The sequence below is a fragment of the Vicia villosa genome, linkage group LG3, assembly GCF_029867415.1.
Source record: "Vicia villosa cultivar HV-30 ecotype Madison, WI linkage group LG3, Vvil1.0, whole genome shotgun sequence".
Lineage (NCBI taxonomy): Eukaryota > Viridiplantae > Streptophyta > Magnoliopsida > Fabales > Fabaceae > Vicia > Vicia villosa.
This window is the reverse complement of record NC_081182.1, coordinates 22,192,011-22,213,605: the sequence shown is the minus strand read 5'-3', so window position 1 is coordinate 22,213,605 and position 21,595 is coordinate 22,192,011. Positions and strand designations below refer to the sequence as shown.

Sequence of the window (21,595 nt, the reverse complement as noted above, 5' to 3'; positions counted from 1 at the left end):
AACAAGGACATGATTAATAAATTAAAACCGAATTTAATTCATGTCAAATTAAACATGTAAACTATAACTATTTCATTTATTTATTAGTATTGCATAATTCATGGCTTAAATAGTTTTTTGTTCTTGTAAGTTGGCGTATTTTTGGTTTTCTTCCTTGTATCTTTTTTATTGGCAATAATCTTTGAGTATTAAAATTCTTTTGGTTTTAGTCCCTAAAGATGAAATACGCAAAAAAATACAAAAGACAATATGTAGGAAACCTAATAATTTTACTGTGGATTTTAATTTTAGGGACTAAAAACCAAGTGAAATCCAACATTTAAGGACTTTATCCAAGAAAAATAAGATACAAGGACGGAAAATAAATACTCGTCAACTTACAGGGAGCAAAAGACTATTTAAGCCATAATTCATTATGTCTCTGATAAAAAATTATAATTTGTTACGTCAATAACTATATTGAATTATTTATTATTATTATTATTATTATTATATTTTACATATTCTATATTTATTGATTTCTTTTGACTCGATATACTTTATTTCTTTAAACTAAATAATATTTTCCGCTTTTCTAAAAGTACGGATATTGCATTTTTATTTTGATAAACATGGACATCGGTATTTTTTCTTAATGTGATATTTCCAAATATAAAATCAAATCATTTTATAAAAAACAAAATAAATTGTTACAAATGTTATGTATTTAACAAATAGTACAAATCAAAGTGATGAAAATTAATTTGTATTTTTCAAAACAATTTAAGTTTAATTTTTTGGCATGGTTCATTGTATTGCAAAAAATAAATTGTGAATCCAGTTGTCAAATAAACAATCAATAGTAGTAAATAATAAACAATTAACAGAAAAAAATAAAATGTTACCTGTAAATTGAAAAGATGTTACCAAAAATGAAAAAGTGAAAAAGAAAACTAGGGTATACTTTTAGGGATATGTTTCAAGAGGCAATAGACAGATAGATATTAAACTTTTTTGTGGACGAATCTCAACTGTTAAAGTTTAATATCTATCTGTCATTTGATCTTATCAAATGACACCAAGGTGTCAAAGTTTAATTTGACATCAAATCTCAACTGTTAAAAGAATTGATCAAACGGTGATATTAAATAAAATAATAAAGCAATATATATAGCCTATTTTTCTCCTAAAAAATAGGCTACTTATATGTCCGTTTGATCAAGTACTATTAACAGTTAAGATTTGATGTCATTTAATCATATATATATATATATATATATATATATATATATATATATATATATATATATATATATATATATATATATATATATATATATATATATATAAATCATTTCAAATTTAAACGAATAGTTAAATACATGTTATATTGTATCAAATATATTTACTCGTGTGGGCGCACAAGTAACTTTATATATATATATATAGTAAGTTACTTTAGCGCCCACACGAGTAAATATATTTGATACAATATAACATGTATTTAACTATTCGTTTAAATTTGAAATGATTTACTTAATGATAAAGGAAATAATGCTTTTATAAACTCAATTGTATTAAATAAAAGTACAAAAAGAATAAAAAGGACATGTGAGATGGAAAGAGATTTTTTTTTTTTTTTACATTTTTAGATAATGTTTTGTCTCTCAAATAAATGCAATTGTTAATTAATGATAAAATAGGTATTATACAGATAATGACACGTGAGATAAAAAGTTAGTTACCTGCACGACTATTGAGTATTATCCAATTTAAAATGGTATACAATATATTTAGATACACATGTAAAATTGAAATGACTTAATTTTAAAATGAATAATGATCATATAAATTTATTAACGTTGTTTAAAAATAAAATAGGTATTGTGGCGATAGTGACCAGTGAGATGGAAATTTTAGTGTCTGTATGACTATTGAGTATTATCCTATTTGATACAATATAAAATATATTTAGATACACATGTAAATTTAAATTAAGAAACATAATTATAAAATGAACAATAATTATATAAACTCAATTGTATTAAATAATCATACAAAAAGAAAAAAAAAGTATTTGTGAGATGGAGAATATAAAAAATTGACATTTAGAAATAAAAATATTGTCTCTCAAATAAAGACAATTTTTTATTAAAAAGATAATCGGTAATGTGATTAAAGTGACATGTGAGATGGAAAGCTAGTTGTCAGTAGACTATCGAGTATTATGCAATTCGATAAAATAATTTATTGTGTTCTTTTTTATTTTGACTAAATTTGTATTTTTAAAATTCAACATATTGATGTGTTCCTCTTCCTTCCGTTAAAAAGGGGTTAAATTCTTTTTATTTATCCTTAGAGAAAAATAGAAAGGGAAAGAGAAAATGGAGCAAGAAAAAAATTAAAGTAAAAGTAAGAAAGTATGAGAAAAGGAAACACGGAGGAAATTTGATAAAGTAATAGTGTCACATGGAACATTGTGGTTTATTTAAAATGAGAATAATTGATTCATTATCTAATTATTGAATAGTCTCTAATGTAGTGTAAATATTATTAATATTGAAGGAAAATTTAGGGCATATGTTACATCTTCTATAAATTGATATAGTTGATTATATAAAAATAAATGTCTATCAATTTTTAAAATATACACAAGTGTTTCAATTTCATATAGTACTTTTGATCAAAAAAATCAATCTTATTTATTTCGTACCTTACCTTTCAATGAATAGGAAAATGGGTCAGATCTTACGGGATGAAATGAAGGAATAATGGAAAACAACCATACGGGCTTTCCAATAATCATAGTTTGTGTCATCTAAAATAGGTGGCCGATTTATATATCCTCCTTCTTTAGCATTTCCCATTTTGAACAGAATGTATAAATTCCATATAACTCACCCAACCAGAATAGGGTGCGTGCTTTGATGCTAAGTGAAGTACTATTCGTTGAATGTCAAGCTGTCAGACACAATATCATAACAATGTGTATGACAAGAGTAGTACGAAATCATTAAAATAATAACGATAAGTAAAATGATACAAGGAATTGTTAACCTAGTTATGTGCAAAGTCACCTTCGTTTGGAGGGCGTTAACCCTATAAAGGAAATTCACTCTTAATTGTCAAAAATGCAAATTGCGCTGATTTGAACTCTCCTAGTTCGATGTCAGTTTTCTTAATACTACTTGCGATTTCTATTCAAGACCCCCGAAATATGAGAACTCTCTCACTTTATCTCAAGCACTCTCCATAGGGTTTGAACAATTACAATAGATTAAGAATGATGAAACAAACTACAAAGCAAAATAATTTATTCCTTAACATAGGAATAAGAGTTAAGAATAGTGTATAACAAAACAAAACAAATAGACTCAAACAAATAAACACGCATAGGTTTATTGCACAAGGTCTGAATATTAACGATTGAGAACTCCTTAAATAGCAACAAAGCCCAGCTTCAAAACCCATTAGGGTTTACGTCTATGACACAAGATATCTCACACAATATCATGACATCTTACAACACATGTTGCCTATAAAATTATGACAGTCAGATGTTACAATAGGTACAATGTGCTTAAATGGAATGCATTAACACCATAAAGTACAATGCACTTAATTGTAATACAGTACACCATAACATACAATGTACTTAAGTGAAATATGTTACATTATAAGGTGTGATGTGCTTAAGTGGAATTATTCAGTTTGCAATCCACACAAGCAGTTCAATAAATAGAATCCTTATGCTAAAGTATTCACACTTGATAAAAATTTGTTTTGTGAAACCCTAGCCATACTCTCTCTCGTTTTAATTTTCACACCATATTTTTACTAATTTTCTCTCTGGTTTTGTCTAAAAAATTGGCTATTAGGTTGGGGGGAGTACAAAGAAAATAGAGGTTGAGCCCGGGCGCGTGCCCGGGCTAGCAGGGCAATGGAATCGCCCCTGGTTATGGCCTTAGTTTTTCTTTTCCTTTGTTTTGGAATTTTTTATATGACATATGTGTCGTTCCTTTCTCTTTATTTTTTATATATAATTTCATTTTTTTCATCTCATTTTCTCATATGTAAAACAAGTATTATTTTATGTAATACAATGAACAAAAAGAAGAGGACAATATCAAAGGAGGACAATCACGAAGGTCTAATTTAGAGAAGCATAAATCGTTCTTAGGTTTAGTTTAGGTTCTCTCGTTGGCTTGTGAAAAAAAATTACATGATGGGTCATAATTGTATCATTTTATTTTAAAAGTATGTTATTACATGTGAATATATGTTAATCCATATGAGATCAAATTAATTACAAATTCTCTTAAAATAAGTATTAAATTTAAGCTTTCTAATATTTAGCTCTCATCAAGTCTAGTATCAAATAATGTAGGTTCTGCCCACCTCGAGGTGCATGTTCTATATTAGTTAGATGTGATGGGATAAAAGTATTATTTAATTAATAAACAATGAGTTTAACTTAACTTAACTAAACTAATTATAATAAGATTATATATGTTTTGAAACAAGGGTCGAGAATAATTCATATTATGGATTGGAATAATGAGTTATTCACCCAACTAATATAACTCGAGAGTTGTATTAGATACAATTGAAAGAAGTTCCTACCAAAATAATTGAATTTTATGTATTCATCCTACCACTAGCTTAAAACAAAGTGAAATATGTATCTTGATCCACTAGAAAATTTTCCAACATTATTTTTTGAATTAAATGATGATGGTTATTTGGTTTGAGTAAAATAGTGGGAGTGTACTTAATTAAAGACCTAATTCAATATATTTTTATTGATACTTATATCTTCACAATTGTTGAAATGTATATTACCATGTCAACAAAAACCTCAAACAACATTTTTAAATCAATCCTTGACATGATAAATTTTTATAAGACAAATTTTCTTAATTGGCACTAAAACTTAAGGATTATCCTCAAACATGAGACAAAATTGTAAATCAATCATTTTCCATGATTTGTTTTTAATCAATAATCTTCCTTCTAAATTTTTGCAGTATAATACACCTTTCACTTTATTTTTTTTAATCAAAATTCTGATTACATTAAACTTTTGGTCGTTTAGATTATGACACTAGTTCTAAATGACATATAACCAAACTTAGCCCTTGTTCTCGAAAATGTATTTGCTTAAGCAATAAACACCGTGTTAAAGGCCACATTCTCTTTGACCTTCACAATAGACATCTTTTCCTATCTAGAGACTCCATTTTCTTTGAGCATGTATTTCCTTATTTCACCACCAAACCATAAAACATCACCACACCTAAACCTATCTTTCACTCAACCAATAATTTATCCCTAGATTACATAGACGAACCAAATGTCCATTCCCACAACCCACCCCCTCCTATTTTAAATTTACTCATTAACCCTAATTCCACTCCACCTCCATTTGACAATCCACCTCCATCCTACTGGAAAAACAACTAAAATATCCAAATGTTGTAACTATCTTCAGGATTACCAGTGTTTAATGATTCAAGGTATTTTCTTTCCTTCCTCCGTTACTAATACAAGTAACGTTCCTTACCTTATTTATGATTTCATCTCTTACTCTAATTTTTTTAATAGTCACATAACCTTTAACCTTAATTTATCTTTTACTATAGAATCCACATGATATTCCTCTGTCGTTCTTGATCCCAATTGGCAGGGAGCCATTAATAATGAGCTCAAATCCATTAATAATAAAACCCGAGACTTAACTCCTCCCCCCTAAAAAATAATTGATTGTAAGTGGATTTTCAAACTAAAATTTCTAGCTAATTGCACCATAGGAAGACACAAGGCACACCTTATTGCTAAAAGGTTCAACTAAACAGAGGGTATATATTACCATGACATCTTTGACCCTTGCATAAAAGAAGAAGTTTATATGAAAATACCTCTTAGGATAAAAGTCTTAAACATAAACTTTGTTTGCACGCATAACATATCACTTTATGGTCTTAAACAAGTTAGTATACAATGACATCATAAATTAACTTATACCTTTATTGAATTAGGTTTCTCTCAATCCAAATTAGACTACTTTTTATTCACTATGAAAACTAACACTTAATTTATTTCCATTCTAGTTTATGTTGATGGCTTAGTTCTTACTTGTAACAATCTGCATGAGTTCACTCACATCAAACTGTTATGGATTCAAATTTTAAGCATAAAAGACCTAAGCAATCTTAAGTAAGAATCATAATCACAACTTAACATTTTAGAATGTCAAATTACTTATGAATCCAACCCAATACAGAAGTCTAGTTGGTAAATTTATTTACCTAACTTATTCATGCCTTAACATAAGTTTTTTGTATGCAAGACTCAGTCAATTCCTTTCCAATCCTAGAGAGATACATATGCAAGCTACCATAAGGATTTTTCGCTACATAAAAAATACACAACCCCTAGACTATTCTTCGAGAACAAATGAGACTTCCCACTTACTTGTTTTGGAGATTTTGATGAAGGAGGTTATCTTATCACAAGACGCTCAACCACATGATTGTGCTTTTTCTTAGGATCTTCACTCATCTCTTAGAAAGGCAAGAAACATCACATTGTTTCTTGCTCCTCCTCTAAAGCGGAATATAGAGCATTGTCTAACACCTTATGTGATGCCAAATGACTGTTGTAACTACTCAAAGACTTTTCTATACTTCATAAAAAACTAGTCACCCTCTTGTATGATAATAGAAGTGCAATTCACATTGTCTTAAATTATGTCTTTCATAAGCGCACAAAGCACGTATATAGAGATAAATTGTCATGTTGTCCATGACAAAGTCTGAACAAGAACAATTCACCTTATGGTCGTTGACTCGCTCAGCCAAATAGTTGACTTTTTCAAAAAGCCTTTACATCTGGGACCTTTCAACAATCTAGTTCACAGACTTTGATTGAATGATATTCATTCTAGTTTGAAGGAAGATACCCATTTTCTAAGTTATAATCTTATTCTTATACTTTATTTAAACTTTAACATTGTTAAATTCTAATTAATCTCTTAGATATTAGTAGAATTAGTTAGTAGTTTGCTTGATAGTAGTAGAGTTCGTTAGAGTATTTTTCTCCACTAATTGATTTCTTATTAGATTATTTAAACTGATTGCTACCATTTATTTCTAAACATTTTTTTATGAAATGAAGTATTTCAATTCATCATATTTTCTACTACTTTTTCTATCTTGCAAAGCTTCAAGTGTTAACAAATTCTTTTCAATTTTTGTAATTTTAATTTAAATTGATTATTTTATTTTCAATTTTTTAATTTAAAATTATTTTTCAATATTTTTTACCCATTCAATTCTAATTTCAAATAATTATCAAGTCTCTAATCTAACTTTCAAGTCATTTTTTTTTTCAAAATTAAAATATTTTACATTTAAGTCAAATACTTTATTTTTCATAATAAATCAATTAAAATCTTGTTCAATCCATTTTGAGTATAAAACTCAAATCCAATTAAAATATATTTTACAAATAATTCTATAAAACAAATGTTAAGATCGTACTTATTAGTTTTTTTAATCCTTTTTAAAAGTTTATTTATGTTTCAAATTAATTTGCTTTCTTTAGAAAACAAATTTTAATTTTTTTGAACTGTGAACAATGTTAAATTACACATAAATTTCATTACATTTTTACCCTAATTAATATATTTGTCAAGCTCACTGTTTTGCTCAAAAGCAGAAGATGGTTTTCATGTGATTATCAATAAACTTATTAAATTAAAACAAAACCAACTTCAAATAAAATTAAATATCTAAAATATCATCAAATTCATCTTATTAATATTGAATAACTCTTTTGTAAACCAATACTATTAATTTACTGTCTCAAAAATCTATTGAATATTTGACTCAGCATTCTAGATAAGCATTCTAGAATACTTCAAAAAGTGAAATATGAGTTGGTTTTTCAAAAACATGAACATCACATATTTAATTTTTTTTGGATAAACATAAAATATAAACATTCCTAAAATTAATTATTTTATATAAAGAAACAAAAGCAAACGGTTTTGTAAAGCATTGAATTAAATAAATCAATAAATATTAAAATTAATTACCAAGATATGGTAAAGATAAATAGTGTATTTTTTCCAAAACAACTGCAGTTAATTTTCTTGCAAGGTTCTTTGTATTTACAATTTCAAAAAAACAAATAGTTGAACTAAATAAAGAAAAAGGAAAAGTAATTTACCAAAAATAAAAATAAAAAAAACTGAAAAAGAAAACCAGGGTCTGGTTTGTGGTATTGATTTGGTGGAAGAATAATACTCCAAAAAAGAAACCCCACTTTGTATACATTGCACTTGAACACTTTCCTAACAATCAGCTGCCCAATAAAACCCAACTCTTTCACAACCATCTCACATTCATTTTTCTTTTCTCTCTCTTTTTTTTACCCTATCCCATAGGGTTTTCTCTCATGCTTTTTTGCTCTCAAGAGTTCTTAATCTTTCTTATATTAATCTTTTTCTTTCTCTTTGGAGGATTCTTTTCTGGATTTTACTCATGTCTAAGGTTTTTGGCTTTACCGGTAAGCCTTTGATCTGATTTGTGGATTTGATTCTGTTAGTTTCATGACTGAATTTTAGTTTTTTTTTTTTTATGTTAATTTTTTTTGGTTTGGATTTGTTGTGAATTTTTACTATTCTTTTGAAAATTGAATTTTATTTTGTTATGGATCTGATGAAATTTAGTATGGAATTGTTTTTAGTGGTAAGAGATAATTTTGTTGGTAATAGTTATTGTTCTTTTGTGAAAATTGGATCATGTTCATGTATGAGATGATTTTGTAAGCATATGAGATCAATAATTTTGTTCACTGTTGGTTTACTAATGAATATGAAGCACACTCCGAATTTGACTCCGACACTGACACTGCGACACCGATAATATTTTGAAAAAAATAATAAATTAAACATAATCACAAGTGTCGGGGTAAGTGTCTTTGATACTGACACAAACATGGACACGCCTTTTTTCAGAGGTGTCAGTGCTTAATGATTTGTTAGATTTCATCAACATATATAGTTCATATTGTTTGTTCAATTTTGTGTGTGTTGTGTTCAAATCTTTTACTATTTATACAATATAGGTTCAATTTTCACTTTTTGTTTTGTTTTATGTTGAAATCTTTTACTCATACAAGATATTTCTATAGTTTTTTACTTGAGGAAATTTTTTTTTTGGTACGTGAGTTTATTTATTATATTGACCTTGTTTGTGTTTGGTTTCTCAGGGGGTGATGATTTTTGTACTGGGAGGTCAGTATACCTTAATCCCAAGGAAGCTGGTCTCTTCTTGTCGCTTGGCTGTCAAAAATATGCTTACAAGCCTCGTCAGAAGAGATCTCGCGTCAGTGTTCCGTTTGATTTCAGTGGAGATAAGTGGTTTGAGCCGAAGCCGGATGCATCTATTGAAACATTGCCGGATGAATGCCTCTTTGAGATTCTTAGAAGGTTGCCTGCTGGCCAAGATAGGAGTTTGTGTGCTTCGGTATCAAAGCGCTGGCTTATGCTTCTAAGCAATATCTGCAAGGATGAAATTTGCAAGGATGTTGGTAGTGGAAATGGCGATCAAGGATTTGGTGATGAAGGGTGTCTTTCTCGTAGATTGGAAGGGAAGAAAGCATCAGATGTTAGACTAGCTGCTGTTGCTGTTGGCACAGCATCTCGAGGAGGATTGGGAAAGCTTTCGATCAATGGATGCAATTCAGATTCTGCGTTGACTAATGCAGGTCTCAAGGCAGTTGCTCATGGCTGCCCTTCTCTAAAGATTTTCACTCTTTGGGATGTTGATACTGTTAACGATGAAGGCTTGATTGAGATTGCTAATGGTTGTCACAAGTTAGAGAAGCTTGACCTTTGCAAGTTACAAAATATTTCTGACAAGGCTTTAATTGCCATTGCACAGAACTGCCCAAAGCTGACCGAGTTATCGATCGAGTCGTGTCCTAATATCGGTAATGAAGGTCTACCAGCTATTGGGAAGTTTTGTCCCAATCTAAGGTCTATATCAATTAAGAACTGTCCAAGAGTTGGTGATATGGGAATTGTTGGCGTGGTATCTTCAGCATCCTTTGGTCTAACAAAGATGACACTTGAGTCGCTAGCTGTTTCTGATTACTCTCTAGCAGTTATTGGACAATATGGATTTGCTATTACCGATCTTACCCTGAATTCCCTCTCATATGTCACTGAGAAGGGATTCTGGGTGATGGGGAATGGCCATGCACTGCAGAAACTAACCTCACTCACAATTGGGTCGTGCTCTGGAGTAACAGATATTGGGCTTGGCGCAATCGGAAAGGGTTGTCCAAATGTGAAAAACTTTCAGCTTTATAAGTGTGCTTTTCTGTCCGACAATGGGCTGGTATCATTCTCCAAGGCTGCCCCATCAATTGTGAGCCTACATTTGGAAGAGTGCCACAGGGTTAGCCAATTTGGGCTTTTCGGTCTCCTTTACAACTGTGGTTCAAAATTGAAGGCTCTTACTCTTGTGAGCTGCTATGGGATCAAAGATCTGAAACTGGAATTGACCGCAATAGCTCACTGTGAATCAATTTCGTCACTATCAATCCGTAACTGCCCAGGGGTTGGTAACTCTACTCTTGCCATCCTTGGAAAGCTATGTCCTCAGCTTCAGCGTCTTGAGTTGATTGCACTTGAGGGAATAACAGACACAGGGTTTCTTTATCTGCTTGAGAGGTCTAAGTCCAGTTTGGTTAATGTTAATCTAAGCCGTTGCATTAATCTGACAGATGCAGGAGTTTCGTCCATGGTCAAGTTGCACAGAAAGACTCTCAAAGTGTTAAACCTCAACGGTTGCCGAAGAGTCGGTGATTCTAGCTTGACAGAAATTGCAGGCAGCTGTCCAGCACTCACAGATCTTGATGTTTCCAGGTGTGCTATCACCGATGCAGGAATTGCTGCCCTTGCCCGTGTAGTCCTGCCCAATCTGGATGTACTTTCTTTGGCAGGCTGTCCCTTGGTTACAAACAAGAGCATGCCCGCTTTGAAAAAACTGGGCGATTCTCTCGAGGGATTAAATATAAAAAATTGCAAGGCGATCAGCAGCTGCACGGTTGACAAGCTTATTGAAAGTCTCTGGGTATGTGACATCCTCTTCTGAGGAGGTAGCCTTAATATCTATCTATCTATACTTCTAATCTGGATGGCATGCGGTCCAGATTTTATAATCAGTGTCGCATGATGGTAGTGTTTTTGGGTCCATTTATTATCGGTGGGTCTTGGTCACAGCAGTACTCGGTTCTCTTTTTCCAGAGCAAGCAGTTATTCAATCTTTGTTTTTACAGGTTTCCTTAAAATTAGAAGGAAATCTGTTTAAAGTTTTTGGCATCCTATTGCTAGGACGTCGCTTTTAGAATGGCTGTTTATCTCTGAGAACATAGCTACCGAGTTCTGGTTTTAGGTTTCTTTCTTGTGTTGGCACCTGATGTCTTAAGCTCCGCTTGGTATCGGTTTTGCCACCATGTTTCTTCGTCATTTCCAATTTCATCACAGCAGTCTGTACCAAAGTTTGTCCAGAGTGGTTGGTGTTTACCTTATTTTTCGCGTATTTGAACTCCATTCTATACTCGATGTTTGGCGTCGCAGTTTAGTCAAAGGGCATGTTGAAGAGGTTGAAGATGTTGAAGTCCAGCTTATGTGATATTGTTATTTTGGTTACTATTGGCAGTTAAGAGTTATACGAGGCCATTTGTTTTTTCTAGGGTTTTGGCCATGACAGTAACTATATAGTTCTGTCATGACAATCCTTTTTCTTTGGAGAAGGATTGTCTTTTTCTACCAAAGCTCTGGATTTTTTATCTCTTGGCTTCATATATTCTGAACTTGTCACTGTAACTTCTATTTTATATTATGTAATAATTCTGATACTTGCCCTTTGTACTGTATGAATATTAATAAATAAATGATTTGTACTTTTATTGTCTCTTTCTCAAAATTATGTCACTGATGATATCACTACTAATATATTTTAATATCTAAAATGTGGAAATGGTCTTTCTCTACTACTGTTTATTTTATACTGCTACATTATTTTCTTGACTCAATATAATAATAGTTGACTTGGCCTAACTTTGATTTTATCAGATTTTAAGCTAACTTATTTTTTAGATGTAGAATTAAGAAAAGAACAAAACTTTTAAAGTAAAATGGTTAGGTTCATAGACTCTAAGATGGCACATGTACTTCACATGTGCCTTATCATAACGTAAAGCAATTATTGGTGCATTATTTATGAAGTCACCACACGTTTTTTCCCCTCTTTTTTCAAGTTTTGGAGTGAAATATTGCCCTTGTCCACGAAGTTTCCACATCAATAGTACCCAACTGGGCCAACCATTGTTTATTTAGAAATATTTAAATAAATGCACTTTTAGAAATAAATTCATTATTTATATCTTTTTTCTATAAAGAGTTTGATGAAAGACAAAATATGGTGTTGAATTCAATTATGCAAGCACTTTTAATTTGTTCAACAACTGGATTGATGAGGTTTTAGTGGAAAATCTTGAGTGGTTGAGAAGGATATCCAAGTCCAATGAATCAAAAGGTTCTTTGATGTTTGTTGTGTTATGATCAAAGCTTTTTAACCTACGGCTCAATCAAGAGATTTATGCCTTATTCTTTTTTTAAAGTTCGGAAGGATCATCGCCGAGATATGTTATCAGACAAAATATACTCTACTGGTTTTATTTTTATTTTATTGAATTTTTTAATTGGTTGTAATTGTATGATCATGATCAGGTGGGGCCTAGGGATAGGATCATGTTCAGATTGTGTGACAGAGAGCCTATGTTTAGGGAACAAATCCTGTTAAAAAATTTGTCGTGGGGAAGATGGGTTTCAAATCATTTATTTTTATGAATTTTGTTTAATAAAATTGTCAAAAATTTAAGAGAGTTTTTATATGTTTTTTATAAATAATAAAAATTACTTTTAAAAAATAAATTAAAATATTTACATTAATTTTACTAAGTTTCAATGCATGAATAAATATTTATCTTTGAGTTTAAAAGTAGTCCAATGACTATGTAAACTAATTTTAAACATACAATCAATCAAAATCCTTACACTTGTCATGTCATATTAGTTTTTTAAAATTAAAATCGTGTTTTAATTTAATATATGGTTGTGATTGGTTGACAGTGTAAAAATATTTTATATTGTCACTGCATATTTCTTTTTCTCTTTATCTTTTAGAAGCACAATAATGTATAGGTCTAATCTTTAATCGAAAATCATAAAGAATTGGAAGTAAAATGCGCCCACTATTAGAGGTGGGAATAGGTCAGGTCGGCCTACAGGGGCCTATAGCTTAGCCTACTTAAGATCAGGTCAGATATATTTAATTAAAAGGTCAGACTTAGGCTTTTTTAAAAGTCTATTTTATTAAATAGGTCATACTTAGGCTATTAAAAAAGCCTATGAAGTCTTATTATATTTTCATATATATTAGAGATATGCTAAATAGGTTGGCTCATGTATGCATACATACTAGAAAAAAGGCTAAATAGGCTAGCATATGTATGCATATACATTAGAACAAAGGCTAAATATGTCGTCTTATATATGCATATATAGGCCGACCTATAAGGCTTCTTAAGTAATATGAATTAATTGAAAATTTTAATGAGATACAACCATTTAAATAGGCTTTCCAGGCCAGATTAGACTTTTAACAAGGCCAGACCAGGCCAAAAAATTGAGTCTATGATAGGCCATAGGCCTTCTAAAGCCTAACCTAGCCTATTTCTACCCCTACCCACTATCTCAAGACTTGTACTTACTCCACATTATTGATTGTTATTCGTAGTTAGGTATCATCTAATAGTTTCCCGCATACCACGTTGAAAAGAAAGGAAATGTCTAACTGTTCTTCATATGTAAGTAATCCTACACAAGACTTGATGTATGTTCTAACCCTAATTTACTTTCACATTACTTTTCACTCAGTAATTGATTTGAGTGTTGGAGTGTTAACCTTGCAGGTTTACCACTTCCCAGCCGTATCGAAAACTTGCTCCACTACACAAAGACTTCTTTACATGTTTCTGGTTTCATAACAAAATATTAGCATCATTTGTGGCAATCAACATCTGATTCCTACGAAGTCCACAATCAGATCTATATGATTCAAAAATCACTAACGACAACACTGAGCTTACTTGAAGAAGAAGATGAGGATCGATCCATTTGCCGAAAACACATCACATTTCCCAACCTCAATATCTTTCCTTTTCCTTTTTGTTTATTCAATAGATGGCAACTCGCTCATCTATTGAGAAAGAGACTCCATCTCAAAACTCCTTTAACTCGTCGGTGGAAAATGGAAGGCATGAAGATGACTAGCATATCTTATAATTTCGAGACAACGAGAAAGTAGATGGAACTTCTAATGAGACACTTCTGTTGGTAGTAATCGCCTCCATAGAAAATCATTTAGTATCAAGAATCTTCATTGATGACGAGAGCTCATGTGATTTAATGTACATCAAAATCTTTAGAATATTAGGATTACACGATCAAGATTTGAAGCCTATAAAGGATAGAGTCTATTAGCGTTCAAAATGATTTCTCTACCTTTCCATATGGTGTAATCGAGCTATTAATTTCTTTTGGAGAAGGGAAGGACGAAATTAAAGGTAGGAAAAAACACAAGAAGGGGAGTTGAATTGTGTTGACTTTTGCTTCTTTTCTACTAAAATCTCTTATCAGATTTTGGTCACAAGGACAAAATCCGAGTCTTAGTTTGATAGAGATAACTGTAGATAGTACTGATTAGAAATAAATAAGAGAGCAGGACAACACACAAATAACTATCCCAGTTCCTCCTACAAATTAGGAGTAGTTCAGTCCCGTTACACTTCCAAGAGATCTTCAGTGTAACTAAATCTGATTATAAGTTGCTCAAGCACACAAGCAAAATACTTCCAATGCCCAAACACACAAGTAAGGGACTTTAATGCTTAAGCACACAAGTTAGAGACTCGCAATGCTCAAGCACACAAGCAAGAGACTTCTGATTTCCCAAGTATACAGGCAAGAGACTTACAATTGCTCAAACACGCAGGTAAGATACTTCCAATTGCTCAAGCACGCAAGCAAGAGACTTCCAATTTCTCAAGCATATGAGCAAGAGAATTATAACAATTTATCTAACATATAGTGATAGAGTGATAATTACACTTGATATACAATCAAAGGTGTAAACATAATTACATCACAGAAAACTCTAAGACTTAAGAACTTTTAAGAATGTACGATTGGTAAGAAGTTCTAAGTTAGCTTGTGCTCTTTATTTTGACAGAGTAACTTCTCTTTTTCTTGTCAAGGCGTAGTGTTGTATCTTTCTCCAAATCTTCATCTCCTTTTATAGAGTTCCATGAAAGAGTCGTTGAAGAGAGCTTTCAAGCACAAGAGAGTCTTTGAAGAGAAGCATCAATAGATCTATTACAAAGCTTCTTGAAATGCTTAATGTCGTTGCAAGCTCATTTGAAACTCCTTTCCTATAAAAAGGAATTATCAGTTGTAAAATTTCAGGCTTCTACAACTTTCTGTTAAGTATTCGCGTGACATAACAGGATAAATTGACGTTAGAGTCTGATAGAGACCTGCCAGAAAATCCTAGGTTTTTGAGCTTTAACTGGGTTCAGGTTTTGGTCCTTCAAAGTCTGAGTCTTAGCTTCTGATCCTTCAAACTCTGACTCATTAGAGGTTGGCTCGATCTTCAGAAGCTGGCTTGATCAGAGTCTGGAGACTTCAGGTTCTGATCAATAGAAGGTGACTAGATAAGAAGTTGATTCTTCATAGTCCCATATTCAGTGCGGTTTCAAAACTGACTTTCAATCAGTATATTGATCTTTGTACCTTCACAATTGAACACACATTAATCTACCCAATTGTTCTTTAAATACTTTGTTATAATTAAAACCTAAGGAATTGGTATAAACCAATTTTGTTCCAACAATCTACCCCTTTTTTATGATGACAAACACAAGTATTTAAGAATAATGGTTGTTGATTTAATTAACATTCTGAATTCAGGGTATGAGGTTTGTTAGGTCCCTTGATTCTAAACTCCTAGAGGTGAGGTTTGTAAGCCCTCCTAAGTTAAAAAGTCCTAAGGATGAGGTTTGTAAGCTCCCCATAAGTCCTAGCTAGGTTAATCAAATTTTTCATTAAAGCACAATAACCAAATCTCCAAATTTTAATCACAAACAATATCAAACAGTCAGATTCAGATGCTTAAATACTTATCTTTCTTCTCTCCCTTTTGTCATCAACAAAAATATAAAAACAGAAGCATGAAAAGACACTCCAGAAAAAAATTCCATTAACCCAAAAAATCAAGATTTTGCAATAAAAGCATGTTCAAAAACAATTGACAAGACAAAATAAAAGGGTTTACTAAAATCCTAAAGCCTAGGGTGTTGCTTTGGAAGCTCCAGGATAGCTTTCAAGTCATAACCCATATCATCTTGTCTTGCAATCACATTCTTCAGCTGATCACCCATCAAATTTTGCTTAGAAGCCAAGGATTGTTGAGTGGCTACCATAAAATCTATCCTTTACTTTATCTTCTCATGCTTATGACTGGAATAGCTACATGCTCAGTACATAAATCCTTGGGATTGAGCAATGTAGAGTCAACATAAGTTCTCATAGAATCCCATTTTATTGCATGAGATATAGGATCAAAAGCACCAAGTCTTTCAGACAATAGGATTAGAACCCTGTCAGAGATAATAGTCCTAAATTCTTTCACTTGGAGTTGGATAAGAAGTGGTAGGGTTAGTTGGGGATTTGGTGAAGGAGAAAAGGGGCTACATAGAGGCACTACATCATATTTTGACATAACACCACTTTCTCTAATGAGGGAAAGATGATGCGCAAATGGTGAAGGCTGGGAGTTTTCTGGTTTAGTTATGTTTAGAGTGATTATAGATAGAGGTTGATTCTTATGAGCTTGTTCAAGGTTAGTTTGGTTTGAAGTGTCTCACTTAACTTTAGAATGAAGTTCAAATGTAGGCTGAACTTCAGATTAAGACTGAACATGAGAAGATTGAGGTTCAGGACAAGGTTGGGTATGCACTACTTGTTCAGTTATAGATTAAACTAGGATAAGCGTGTGAACAAGGTAGATAGAATCAGGATTGGTTTGAGAATCTTGGGGTTGAGGTGAGGCTTGTTCTTGAGTATCAGGAAATAAGGTTTGTTAGTTCCATAGTGTTGTGATTGACATTAGTTTTCTAAAACATGGTTCTTAACTGATATTGAGCAAGATGTTCAAACATCTTGACCAACTGTCATAACAGGTTCAATTGTGATGTGTTTTAACAAATGTTCTACCAGATTTTGTGACATCCTACACTAGAACATCCTAACAGTTCAGACTGGATTTTTAATCCTTGAAGACTTGATTGAAAAATATGAGAATCTAGAATATTCCAATGCTCATTACAGGCGCAGCCAATCAAGGAGTTTATAGGATAAATGCCTATTTGTTTTGGTTTTTAGAAAAAGAATCTTTGAGATTTTTTTTTAGAAAACTAAGATTTGATTTGATTTGTTCATATTTTGTGTGAAGATCTTGAAGCTGTTTGAGAAAGAAGAAGATTGGATTTATTTCATACTGCAAGCCCATACTGCAAGAGTCTATAAACAAGGACTTGGTAAACCTATTTTTGCAAGCAGTCACAAATCGAAACCGTGTGTGCAAAATAAGGGTTGGTGTTTTGGAAGTCCTTTAAGTTTTTTGTGTGTTTTACTTGTGTGTCACTCATGTATCTTCTGATACATTGAGGTAGACTGTGTGTTCTCACTCTTGAAGCTTTTAAGCAAAAGAGTTTAGTATTGTTCTTGATCAAAGCTTTTAAGCAAAAGAGTTTAGTATTGTTCTTGATCAAAGCTTTTAAGAAAAAGAGTTTAGTATTGTTCTTGATCAAAGCTTTTAAGCAAGATCAATTATTGTTTATTTGAAAGTATAATCTTTCTAATTTGGTTCCTCTGGTCATTGTGTGTGTGACTTTTTTTACCACTACGGTGATTGGGAGTGGGATGTCGATTTCTTATATCTAGATGTTCATTTCTAGGTAGAAGTTGCAATGGGTAGTGATTAGGAGAAAAGTTATAAACTAGAACTATTTAGGCTTTGAACTAGTACAACTAATAGTGGATTTCCTTCTTGACTTGGTAGCCCTCAGATTAGGTGTTGTTGCACTAAACTGGAATAACAATTTACTGTGTTATTTATCATTCTACATTTAGCTTTCAGTTTTGATAATTGTACTGTCAGCCAGCAGATGTTATAACATCTGTTGTGTAAGTGCCAGAACTTCAATTGACATTAGAGCAGACACCCTGTTCTGTTTATTGGGTGAGCTTCAGGGAGAATATTTTCTGGCACTAGGGATAAAGAAGGAGGATACAACAACATACCACATATGTTGGATGAATCTAATTATGACTGGTGAAAAGTCATAATGGTTGCTTTTCTGAAATCCATGGACAACAAGACTTGAAAGGCTATTTTAAAAGGATGGGATTATCTTGTTGATAAAGACAAAGAAGGGAATGTGTCCTTAAAACTTGAAGAAGATTGGTCTGATGAGGATGATAAATCATCTCTTGGAAACTCCAAGGCTTTGAATGCTCTATTCAACGGAGTGGGCTAGAATGTTTTCAGGTTGATCAACACATGTACTATCGTGCAAGATTTTCTCCTTCATCCGTGCAAGATTTTTTTACTCCATTGAGTCCAATTTTTGTCGTCAAGAATTGGAAGAGAATGTGGAATATTGCCATTGTTACCGTTCATCTTTGCAACGATTGATTAACAACCCACGATCCCCGAAACATGATCACCGACGTGTGATTCTTGAAAACACGATCAAGAACCTAATCGAAGCTCTAAATATCAATTTGTTAGTGCGTGAGGCACTTGGGATTAGAGAAGAAATAAGAGAGAGAGAGAGAGAGAGAGAGAGAGAGAGAGAGAGAGAGAGAGAGAGAGAGAGAGAGAGAGAGAGAGAGAGAGAGAGAGAGAGAGAGAGAGAGAGAGGAAAGACAATTGAGAATTGTTATTATTGAAAAGTTGATATATTAAAAAACTGAATTACAATGTGTTGATATATACAACTATGTGACTTGTATACTAAGTAACTAACACTACAAACCCTAATCCTAATTAATTTGGGTATGGACTGCGTAACTTGAATTATACTCTCAACATTTAAAACACAAACTTAAGATTTCAAAATTGACAAAATCTAAGTGAATAATGAATACATTATATATATATATATATATATATATATATATATATATATATATATATATATATATATATATATATATATATTGTTCTATAGATAAAATGATAACAACTTTTAAAAATTCACACATAATTGTGATTGTGAGTACCATAGTTGTTCGAATCCTAATAAAAACTTTCAACCTAACAATATCGATTTATGCTAAAATTTGTAGACATATATAATAACAATATTGACAATGAAATATAGTCATTTGTTTTTTGATTCGTTGAAAAATAGAGGTAGATATTTTTGGACCTTTTGAAGGTTTTGAAAATAAGAAATATAAAGCGGAAAAGAAGAAGAATTGATTTGTGTATATATTACACTGTGTATCAGTAGGAGGATCCTTCCGAAAGATATGGGTAGTGAAAATTTTGGTTTATAAAATAAGTGTGAGGTGAGATGAGAATTTCTATATGTTTGATTCTACATTTGAAACATCTAAAATCTAAAATTGAATCTAAGTGTGTAAAATTGATTTTAATTTGAGTTAAAATAAATAATTTTTTAATTAAAAGGGTTTAATGGATATGCACTGACAGTGTAAAATAGTTTTACACTGTCATTCAATAAACAACCACCAATTTGCCATGTCATTAAATTTTTTCAAAAATAAAAAAGTGTTTTAATTGGATACATGATTGTGATTGGTTGACAGTGTAAAACTATTTTACACTGTCAGTGCATCAACCCTTTTCTCTAATTAAAATATATTATTTACACTGAAATTAATTATTAAATTCATTTTTATTTAAATATATTTAAATAAATTATTTTATATTTATTTTTTAAAATAAATAAATTTATTTTTCATTTTTGTGACTGAAAAATCAATCACACGCTAAAAGTCTTAGTAGGGAGGGATAATTTGAAACTTATAATGTGAATCCAATGCCACCGACTTGAAATCAAATAGATAGGAAGATGCATGAATGAATTGGATTTCAGACAGAAAATTTGCTTTTTTTTTTTTTTTTTAAGCTGAAAATTATCAATAAATTAAAAAAAAGGAAAACAAGATACACAAGGGGGATCAAGCCAAGACCCTTTAAGAAAGCATTCTTAGCCTAGGGGTACCAACCTTGTCTAAAAGGTAATCCTTAACTAAAGAGGAATGCACATAATTAAACCAAACAAAACTACCAAAAGAAAGACCTAAGTTCGCGAGGAGATCAGCACAAAAATTGGCTTCACGGTACACATGAGAGATCATAAACTCAATTTTGCGAGTATATTCAATACAACTGAGCCAACGAGATCTAATCTTCCAAGGAACGATAAAAGGATCCGAAAAAGCTTTAACAACCATACTACAGTCCGTCTCAATCCAAACTTTCCTATACTTTAATAATTTGGCGTTTTCAATCGCTAAAACAACCGCCCAAATCTCCGCCGTAGCAGCATCACCTTCACCCAAAAAATCACAGAAACTTCCCAAATGAATAGCATGACTATTTCTGAAAATGCCCCCGCACGCCATAAGCAAAGGCGAACCTTGAGCGAGACCGTCAACATTAACCTTAACCCAATCATGGGAGGGAGGAAACCAAAAAACATCCAGAAACTTGATAGGCTTACTAGGCCTAATATTCACATCAAAACTTTTAAGGATAGTGAAGCTGTCCATATTATTATTGGAGCAGCAAACAGTCCCATTACCAACCAGCATAGCTCTAGAAATAATGTTACTGATACAGACCTTCCAGTGCATTGACTTGCCTTCGAAAATTTTCAGATTTCTCGCACGCCAAACAGTGTAGAACACGCTGCAGATACACGACATAGCAACTTCCTTTGCTTGCAGGGACCACAAAGAAACCACAATTTTCGCGCAGTCTTGTAAACCATTTAAAGTTCCAGAAAACTGCAGCCTTGCAAGCAGCCAAGTCCAAATATTAAGCACGAAAGGGCAATGGAAAAAAATATGATCAGCACTGTCAGTGTTGTTTAAACACACAACAGACATTGAGGCCCACAGGCACCTCTAAAAGTTTATTAAAAGTGGTCAATTTTCATAGTCGTATTATTATCACTTTGGTGGGATCTAATTGAGGAGGGCTACATGTATACAACTTTTTTTTGTTTCTTTCTTTCTTCCAATTAGTAGCCTAAAATAAATGTGAAATGTATACTCTACCTATTATTATGATTGAATTTTTGAAACAAAAGAGTACTTAAAGTTTAATGTGATAGGTTAGGTGGAATTAGTAGTGGCAAAAGACATTTGATTGCATAA

At 31.9% G+C, this 21,595-nt stretch overlaps 1 protein-coding gene across 1 annotated transcript; it reads left to right on the top strand.

The window, feature by feature from the left end:
• The first annotated feature begins 8,381 nt into the window (after positions 1–8,381).
• LOC131660633 (EIN3-binding F-box protein 1-like) lies at positions 8,382–11,981 on the top strand. The gene is made up of 2 exons (XM_058929911.1): positions 8,382–8,550; positions 9,256–11,981. Exons 1-2 carry the CDS (start codon positions 8,526–8,528, stop codon positions 11,145–11,147), a joined length of 1,917 nt encoding a protein of 638 aa, XP_058785894.1. The 5' UTR covers positions 8,382–8,525; the 3' UTR covers positions 11,148–11,981.
• The last annotated feature ends 9,614 nt before the right edge of the window (positions 11,982–21,595 follow it).

What these genes read in the sequence shown, in the direction of transcription:
- LOC131660633 (XM_058929911.1), top strand. Translation starts at nt 8,526, where the DNA reads ATGTCTAAGGTTTTTGGCTTTACCG. An exon ending in TAAGGTTTTTGGCTTTACCG is followed by an intron (nt 8,551 to 9,255) that starts GTAAGCCTTTGA and finishes TTGGTTTCTCAG; the next exon opens with GGGGTGATGATTTTTGTACT.